This window comes from Podarcis bocagei, assembly GCF_964188305.1.
Source record: "Podarcis bocagei genome assembly, chromosome: 7".
Taxonomy (NCBI): Eukaryota; Metazoa; Chordata; class Lepidosauria; order Squamata; family Lacertidae; genus Podarcis; species Podarcis bocagei.
Window position 1 is genome coordinate 42862954 of NC_138132.1, and position 10047 is coordinate 42873000.

Sequence of the window (10047 nt, forward strand, 5' to 3'; positions counted from 1 at the left end):
GCGCTCTGCTGGAGGGGCGCCCGAGATTATTGGGGGGGCGGAGCCCCCCCAAACGAATTTTTGAGGGTGCTCGGGCCCCCTCAGGCCCCATGGAGTCGGCGCCTATGCACCTGAGCAAATATCTGAAGATGCCAGGGATCAAATCTGGGACCTTCTGCACCCAAACAAGCTGTTCTTCCACTGGGTTGCAGTTCCTCCTTTAAACTGCACCAGGGTGTAAGGAAACAGGATCTAAGTCATGAGCCCAAACAGTGCTAGATATTTATAATGTATGCTAAAGAAAGGGAGTGCCTGGCGTGCTCTGGTCCATGGGGTCACGAAGAGTCGGACACGACTAAATGACTAAACAACAACAAAGAAAGGGAGATTGCCATCACTGGATCTGAAGTTGAGAAGCTTTTTCTTTGGATTAGATCTCAGCTTCTCCCCTAAACCCGCATTCACTGTCCAACAGTGGCTAGCCAATGCCTCTGGGAAACATCTATGCAGAGCTTGACAGAGAGAGCCATGACCTGTTGCCCACAAAAGCTTTAGCACATTAATTATGGCATGTCTCTGACATCACAAATGACTAATGCATTTATTGTGGCATAAGACACCTTGCTGCTCATCTCCTGTGGTGTGTCTCCATCCTGTGGTAACTGGAGGTAAAATCTGCCTTTTGAGCACTCACTCTCCATTCAGCTGCATTGCACATTTGTGTGCAGAAGGGCTCAGTGACAGAGTATAAGCCCAGGCTTCCTCATCCTTGGCCCTCCAGATGTTTTGAGACTACAATTCCCATCATCCCTGACCACTGGTCCTGCTAGCTAGGGATCATGGGAGTTGTAGGCCAAAAACATTTGGAGGGCTGAGGTGGAGGAAGCCTCGTATAAGCTTTGCATACAATGTCCCGGGTTTAATCCCCAACATCTCCAGGTCTGTCTCCTGCCTAGAATCCTGGAGAGCCCTTGTCTGTCAGTGCAGACAATACTGAGGTAGATGGACCAATGGTATGATTCAATAGAAGGCAGTTTCCTATGTTCCTCTTCAGTTTGTCTATTAGTCGGTGGCGGGGAAGAAGGGGGCTCTATCCAACATCTGATTGGACTCCGTTTTTGCAAAATCACTTAGTGGCACTCTGCCTATTTATTAGGGATAACAAAGATATTATACAGCAGGCTATGTTTTGTTAAAACTGGCATTAAATGTTTTTGTTGCTGAGCTTGTATTTTGTGATATGGTGCAGAAATCTGGGATAAACCTAGTAAAGGTAAAGGGACCCCTGACCATTAGGTCCAGTCGTGACCGACTCTGGGGTTGCGGCGCTCATCTCACTTTATTGGCCAAGGGAGTTGGCGTACAGCTTCCGGGTCATGTGGCCAGCATGACTAAGCTGCTTCTGGCAAACCAGAGCAGCACACGGAAACGCCGTTTACCTTCCCACTGGAGTGGTACCTATTTATCTACTTGCACTTTGACATGTTTTCAAACTGCTAGGTTGGCAGGAGCAGGGACCGAGCAACGGGAGCTCACCCCGTCGCAGGGATTTGAACCGCCGACCTTCTGATCGGCAAGTCCTAGGCTCTGTGGTTTAACCCACAGCACCACCCGTGTCCCTCTACTAGGGATAACTCTAGTAGAGAGGAATTCAGTGTAACCAAAAATAAGTTATGGTGTGCACTAGTTGTAGTCCCACATTGTACACCTGAGACATTCTTCAGAATGGAAGTTGGCCTTCCTTCTTTAAAGGCACATGTTCATAAACCCGTAAGTTATAGATTGGACAAAGCCCTTCTCTATGTCAGCCCAACATTTCGCAAAACTGAATATTTTAAACCTGCAGAAAAGAGAAGGCTGGGCACAACCTTGTAGGCATTTGACAATGAGTTATTCAATTTTACCTGTATGGCATCTCAGGATGCCTCTGACGATAAGATCTGTGGCATCGTTTTAGTTGAAGATACCAAAACGGACTTTGAATAGATACAGAAGGTGATACATGAAACCAAAGATAGTCAATAGGGTGCTCTCCATTAAATAATAATACTAATTAAACAACAACAATTATTATTATAATAATTATAAAATGGATTTTTGTACTGCTCCCGCCAACCCAGAAAATACCAAGATAGCTATGCCTTAAACTTATGCCAGAAAATACCAAGACAGCTTCACATCAAAACACACACAAAATTTAATAAGAAAAATGGATTTTAGTAAACAACAGTTACCAAAGGCAACAGGAACCCAGGGAAAGCCTGGGTGGACAGATAGGTTTTTACTACTACTACTAATAGATACGCAATACAAACAAGCTTACCATTTTTAATTGTAAAACTGTGCAACAAAGCCATGCCATCGAACCAGTGATTGTATTTACTTTCCCCGATTGTATGCATGCCTGGACCGTTACGGAGAAGGATCCCCTCCATCCAGCTTGGGATCTCACCTGGAAAAGAAAGGGACTTTTTGAAGTAGGATATTTGTTTCTGCCTCAATGGAACCCCAGAAGTATTTCTGTTGAATGACCCCCAATTGCCCAGCCCTCACTCCTGCCAAATTAATATGGCAGGCTGAGATCAATTTTGCAACATGTCAAAAGTGACAGGATGGAGGTTGTTTGGTGATCTTAGAAATGGAAGGATGCTACCAGACGCAGGTGTCGGATGCATTAGGCAAAAAACGTGTATTAAGTCAGTAGGGTGGCACCATCCCAATAAAGAAACCATTCAAAAACTCCATACTACTCAAACTTCTGTTTCTCCCAACTGTTAGGATGGACCTACAAACTGCAAGTACTTCTGTAAGTATGTTTAGACACCCCTCCCCAGTCATTCAGCCACTGGCAACACATTCTGAAGTGGAAGATCACCAAAAGGGAGGCTTAACCCTTGAACCTCTCTCATCCAGCTGCAGTCTGGGGAATAAAGCAGTTTGGCTGAGCAATTATCATGGATTACACGGATTTTTAGAGGGTAGGCCTATAATCTCTTCTATTTCTGATGTTTTGGTTGTGAGTGCCATTGTTTATATAGCCATAATGGCACCACCCACACGCAAGAGGGTGTTATCAGCAGAGTTGGAGAAGCCAGAACTTTGCAAGTGTAGCAAATAAATCTTGAGAAATAACCCCAAGTGGGGGAGCCGGGCGGAGGAACTATCTAAAGCAGACCAATGAGAACTCAGCCGCCACAGAATGCTGACTGGTGGCTGCAAGGCAGGGGGCAGAAATGAAAAACCTGGGGGAAGAGAATGAAGTGGCTGGAATCCTGAACTGTCTGTTGTAGGTCCTACTAGTTACTGTATTGGCCTAATATAAGCCACACTTTCCCCCGAATTCCGACCATGAAAAGTTAAAGTGCGGCTCTATGGACTTTACATGTTTAGAGGCAGTGGTGGTGGACCATCCCTTACACAGAATTGGCCACCATGAGAAACTGGATACTGGGCTAGATAGGAACATAAGAAGCTGCCATATACTGAGTCAGAACCTTGGCCCAAGCTTAGTAATGTCTATATTAACTCTTCAGGGTTTTGGATGAAGGACATTCCCAGCCCTACATGGGATTAAACTTTGAACCTTCTGTATGTGAAACAGAGACTACCTCTGTAGATTTAGCTGACACCAGGAGCGCTCCTCTTTACATCCTTACAATCTTCACTTGAGTGGCAAAAGGGGAATTCTCTCTTATTGTAAACAATAACAATCACACTGTCCATTTAAATCTACCTATCATTTAGTTCTGTGTGTATCTGTAGAAGTGGATGTCAACACACTTCACAAAGGCACTCATGCCGATGTAAATCCCAGATGAGCCAAGTCACAGTAATAATGCCAGTGCTAGACTTATGACGCACTGACCATGGCAGAATTTATGACAGCAATATCTTCAAGCCATTGGTCATGCCAGAAAAAGGAAACCAGGATCCAAAGGCTCTGAAACTAGGCCAGTGAAACTCAAGGGAGCTTTAGATAATTCCTCTCCTTCGACAACCCTCTTCCTCATGCCACATTGCGAAGTGCTTTTGAAAATGAAGGGAACTTGGCTGTTCAAGGAACAAGTAAAGAAGGAAAATGATCCAAGGGAGCTCGCCTCTTCTTGGCTCTCACTCAGCCAGCCTTCAGCAGCCTGGTGCCCTGCAGATGGTTCAGACTACAACTCCCAGCAGCCCTCAGCAATACTACATATGCTTACTTATCCTGTCTGAGTCGCAAACATTTCCAGTGATGTCAATCTCATAACTTGTGTGTTCCCCTAATTATTATTCCTTTTATAACTTGAGGCAACTTTTCTCTTACTTAACTATCCTTTGTGCCAAGATACGTTTGCCCTAATATTTAACCCAAATCAAGCTACCCTCTTACAAGAGCAACATATTTCTTATAAAATGGCTTGATCCAATCCAGTATAAATGCCTTATGAAAGAGCTAGGTTTATCTAACGTGCTTATTTGCATTACATGATGATTGACAGTGAAAGACGCGCAAACGCACACACACACACCAAACAGGGAGACAGGAGGCAGGCAGGCAGAGAAGATGCGGTTCTTCCGTTTTTATATGGGGATTTTAGCCACATGCACAAGGCATTTATAGGGAAGGAAGGAAGTCCAGACTGCAGGATATGTTGGTGTCTCAGGTTTGAAATGCCAAACTTAGCTTTATTCTTGTGAGAGTCCCTGATGTGGATTAGTGCTACGGTATGTGTGGCAGGGGTTGGTGGGGGAGCTAATACTTTTATGTCTCCAGCATGATTTGTGGTTGGTTCCTCTGTAATTTGGATTTTAAGAACTTGTATTAAACTAATTTAATTTGGTTTGATTTGTAATAATTTAGAATATTTTTTTTTTAATCAAAATGGCAATGCACAGTGGAAGTCAACCAAATCTTTTAAACCTGAATCTTTCACAGTGCTGATGGGTCTTGAACTTGTCTGGCTTTGAAGCTATTTTTGGATCTGGTATGCTAATGCAATGAAGAATATTTTGTATTCCCTCATTAGTTGTTGGTTGCAGTTTTGTAGAAAAAATAGGATAAAGCCTTTCTTTAGAACAATGAGATTTTATTTACTAAAGTAGCAAAGTGTCTGTCATTATGATGGGTAGGATACAGGTGGAGGAATGCTTTGTGCATCATAAGGAATCCCGGACATCTCAGTGGGTTCACCTGCTGTGCACCCATGCTATGAGATTCCTGTTCATGTGCAATGTTGAAACAAGACTTTGCCCACACCACAGTAATGGCCCAATGGCTGGGTACAACTTTCTCCACACACCTGAATCATTTGTTTAGGTTTAGAAAATCGACTTCTGGCAAATCAAGCTACTGAGAATCAAGTCTTGCCTTATCGATATAACGTTGCCTCAACATCTGCGTAGACTTCCTCTGGGATCATGCTAGAATCTGGCAGAATATTGGGAACAGACTTTTAAATTTCCAAGCCTGCAAGCCACAACGAAAGGTTGCAGCACAATCTCACCTCTTAAAAGTAGTGCTCCGCTTTAGGGTGCCAGCCAGCCATGGCCACAGGGCCTCTCCATTCCATCCCTACCTTCATTTTGTGTGCCCCCCACAACAGTCAATTTTCTGTGGATATTGAACATGATTTATTCTTTTGCTGGAAGGAGAGGGTTTGGGGGGGTATTTTTTGGTACTTCTGCAAAACTGTAGTTTCCTCTGAGGTTGCTTCTCTGTGAACCCAGTTTGGTTACAAACCTGTTAGTGTTTACCACCTGAGTTTGCTAAAAGAGAGAGCAACAAATCTATACTACATATTATTCTAATGCAGGGTTGGGGAAACATTCACCCATTAGACGTTGATGGAATGCACTTCCCATCATTCCTAACTATCTGCCAGATTGCCTGAGGCTGGTCGGAGTTGTAGTCCAAAAAATATCTGAACAGCCACAAGTTCCCTATACCTGTTGTCTAGTGTGTGTTGTTGGTTGTGTAAGCCAGTGCAGTGTAGTAGTTGGCAAACCATGATGGGAATGAGGTTTACATCTCCAACTCAGCCATGAATATCTCACTGGGTGTACTTGAGTCCCCCAGCCAGCGGCCCCTCTGTGTGTGTGTGTGTGTGTGTGTGTGTGTGTGTGTGTGTGTACACAGCACACACACAGCACACTTTAAATCACATTGAAAGCACATTACTTCCTCAAATAATCTATGATTCTCTTATCACAATGCAACCATTACTAGCATCTTTAACAAAGTACAGTTCCCAGAATTCTTATATATCAGCCTCATCTACCTCTCAGGTTTGTTGTTAGACAAGGATCACAGGTGGATGGGTGAATAATCATGTATGCTGCCCTGAACTTCTTCGAGGAGCTGAGTGGGGTTTTTTTTTTGGGGGGGGGGAATAAAGAAGTAAGTAAACAAAATGTAAGGAAGGAGAGATTTTTCGCTTCAATCTCCTCGCTAAACTTCCGCACATGCCTAAAACGTCCTTAGTTATTCCAGCGGGAATTTTAAGGTGATGAATTTTTATTTTGTGTGGTTTATTTCATGTACATTGCTTAGGTATATAAATTGCCTTAGATAAATAAAACTGTAAGAAAAATGGAGCCGGGGGTGTGTGTAGCAATCTCTAGGTGCAAGCATTGAGGAAATGGCCAACTTGCTGACTAGGCAGATGAAAGCTCAGAGAGGCGAGGGGGAGGAAGAAGACGACGTTAAACCACCACCAGGGAAAAGTGAAAGTACGACTCCCCTCCCCCTATTTAGCTCCGAGGAAACCAACCTGCCCCCAGCTGTTTTGGACGTTTAAATGTATTTGGGCAAGTGTTCCGCCACTTGTCCGCCTCAACCGGACTTTGAGGCTCAAGTCCAAGGGCAGTGAAGCCACATTCCCTCCCAGATGGTGATATAGGAAATGCTCATAAACAGGAAGTGGGGAGAGAAATAATTCATCTGCGATCCCTAAACTGCAACCCGATATTTGTTTACTACGAAGTGGACCCCATTCAGCTCAGGCAGACCTGCCTCTGAGTAAACACGTCTAGGAAAAAGAAGACTTCTCTGGAGAAAGGCAGGAACACCCCCCCCCCAAAAAAAAAATCTGAGTTCCTTCGCAGTTGGCTAGCTGCCTGTTGCACTTACCCTGCACTTCTGCTCGGAGGGGCTCCGGGTGCTCCTCTTTATTTCTGGCAAAAATCGCTTCCATCACCCCTACAGGTGCTGCCATCGTCCCAGCCGGCGTTACTGACGGTGCGATTTGCAGCCTTCCTTTCCCATCTAAGGCTTTGGAGAAGGAAGGGGGGACCCGCCGATTTTTCTGGTTATTTATATTTACGGGGGTAAAAGGGTGAAGTCCGCCCCCAGCCGACTGCTAGTGGCTAAAGGGTGACCATGTGGTTTCTAAACGGCTGAGTATTAATCCGCAGGACTTTCTTTACTTTTCTGCTGAGCTTCACACTTTCTCTACAAAGGCTAGTCCGTTCGCCCCGAAGTTGCGGGGTTTAGGATCACCTAGTTTGGAGGAGAGGAAATCCCTCCCAAATCGCCATCGGCTTCTCCTTAGCTTGGGAAGTTTGCTTCATTCGGCATGTCTTGTCTCCACTGCTTCGATATGTAATAGATTACTACTTCTGCTTTAATCATACTGTTATTTGGCAAGATTAATATACCACATAGTGGTTTACATAAAATTGTATTATTAATTGTTGTTGTTATTAGACGTGTTAGTTGCTTGTTGCAAAAAGGTCTCCAAGTTACCTGCAACACGTTTAAAACAAATAAATATACATTATACCACAACAGTGGAACAAAACAAACCCCATAACAGCCACAGGATGCTTTGGGAGTACACCAGTAACAACTCCCTCCCCCAGCACCCCTTAGCCTACCCTATGAAAAGCATTATTCAGAATAGCAATTTGCACAACCCACTAAGGAATATAATAACATAATGAAATTCAAAACAGTAACATTTGCAAATATTCAAAATCCAATTAAAACTATGTAGTTTAATTGATTCAATTAAACTGATGAACTCGATCCAGGGATACCAGCTTTTCAAAGTTTGATAGTCATTGGCACCTCCAGCACCTCATGCCGCCCAGTTACCTCTCAGCGCCTGCCTGGGTAATCCCACAGCACCACCAATTTTGGGAACCGCTGCCTTAGTGTATCAAAAGCCTTGGGGGGAAGTGTAAGCCTTTTCCTAGCACTGGAGCAATGCCAACGATGGTGCCAGCTGGAGAGGAGCATTCCACAGATAGAGTAAAATCTAAGGGTCTGAGTATTATGTTCATATCAAGAGAGGCATATGAAATATCCATTTTAAAAATAGCAATAAAAACAGGTTTTAAAAACAGGAGATTAAAATAATCAAAACATACCATATATACTCGAGTATAAGCCGACTTTTTCAGCACATTTTTTATGCTGAAAAAGCCCCCCTCGGCTTATATTCGAGTGAGGGTCCTTTCGGACTGCTCCTTCCTCCTCCTCCTCCTCCTTTACTGCTGTCGGCAGAGGCGGCGGAGGAACAAGCAGCCCAAAAGCAGCCCCTTTGGGCTGCTTGTTCTTTCTCCTTTGCTGCTGCCACCAGCCTCTGGTGTGCTGAACTGGCTTATACTCGAGTCAATAAGTTTTCCCAGTTTTTTGTGGTAAAATTAGGTGCCTCAGCTTATAATTGGGTCGGCTTATACTCGAGTATATACGGTAGATAAAATTAACAGTTTTAAATAAAAACACAAATGTACAGAATTAAAGTACAGTGGTACCTTGGGTTAAATACTTAATTCGTTCCGGAGGTCCGTTCTTAACCTGAAACTGTTCTTAACCTGAAGCACCACTTTAGCTAATGGGGTCTCCTGCTGCTGCCATGCTGCCAGAGCATGATTTCTGTTCTCATCCTGAAGCAAAGTTCTTAACCCAAGGTAATATTCCTGGGTTAGTGGAGTCTGTAACCTGAAGCGTATGTAACCTGAAGCGTATGTAACCTGAGGTACCACTTTACGCATCTGGGTAGGCAAGTTTTTAGCAGACATTTAAAAAGTAGTGTACAATGAAGTTACCTGCCTAATATAATTAGGCAGTGTATTCCAGAGAATAGGAACTGCCGCACTAAAATATCAGTTGCTTGCACAGCAAGCATTATTTGACACTTATAAAATGCCTGTTCTGCAGATCAAAGTGGTCAAGTGGGAAACCTGTGGATGCCCAGATGTGCCTGAACAACAACTCTAATAATTGGCTATGCTGGGCGGGGATGATTGGACTTGGAGTCCCACAACATCTGGAGGACCCAGCCCTGCCTGGAGATGCCAGGGACCTGGTACCTTCAGCACGCAAAGCAGATGCTCTACCACAACCCTACAGGTTTGGTATCAAGAACCTCGACATGGCCTTCAGCTGGCAGTATTGCAGCCACACATTTGACGGGCTTGTCCTCCTTAGTCTCTGTGCTTTGGCTATTGCTCAAGTCTGGGGTCATGAGACCAGATCCGTTCTACAAGGAACGTACAAGCCTAAGTGGGTGAAAACAGACAGTTATGGCAGGGAACAGGAAGTGGAGGGAGATGTAAGGGAAACTGAGGCAAATATGCGTACACTAACAACTTTTCAAAAATTGGTGTGCTCCCCTCCCCCCATATCCATCCAACAGTGATTTACCAGTAATTTGTATCAGAAAATAGAAGATAGTCACAACAAAGGCTTTCAGATTACCGTATTTTGCGCCCCATAAGACGCTCCGGCCCATAAGACGCACCTAGTTTTTTTGGGGGGAAATAAAGAAAAAAAAATTATTTCCCCCCCAGGTGCGGGGCTGGAAGAACCAGGTCGGGGAACAGTGGGAAGGCACGCTCTGCCTCCCCGCTGTCCCCCGAGCTTGTGGGGCTGGCGATGGGGAGAAGTGCACCAGTCCCGCGATGGCAGGCAGCTCTGTGCCGCCATCCCGAGCGGGGCGGGACTTAGCGCACCGCTCGGGATGGCGGCGTAGACCTGCCTGCAGTCCCGCGACGGCAGGCAGCTCTGTGCCGCCATCCCGAGCGGGGCGGGACTTAGCGCCCCGCTCGGGATGGCGGCGCAGAGCTGCGCTGGTCCCAGGAGCG

General features: G+C 45.0%; 1 protein-coding gene across 1 annotated transcript in view; it reads right to left on the minus strand.

The window, feature by feature from the left end:
- The window catches only part of BCO1 (beta-carotene oxygenase 1), a 31306-nt gene extending 24014 nt beyond the window's left edge, over positions 1-7292 (minus strand). The window contains exons 1-2 of the mRNA XM_081201817.1: positions 7088-7292; positions 2303-2431 (exon numbers count right to left, since the gene is read on the minus strand). Of these exons, the coding sequence (XP_081057943.1) occupies positions 2303-2431; positions 7088-7172 (214 nt within the window). The 5' untranslated portion in view covers positions 7173-7292. The remainder of the gene's footprint in view (positions 1-2302; positions 2432-7087) is intronic.
- Between the last annotated feature and the right edge of the window lie 2755 nt (positions 7293-10047).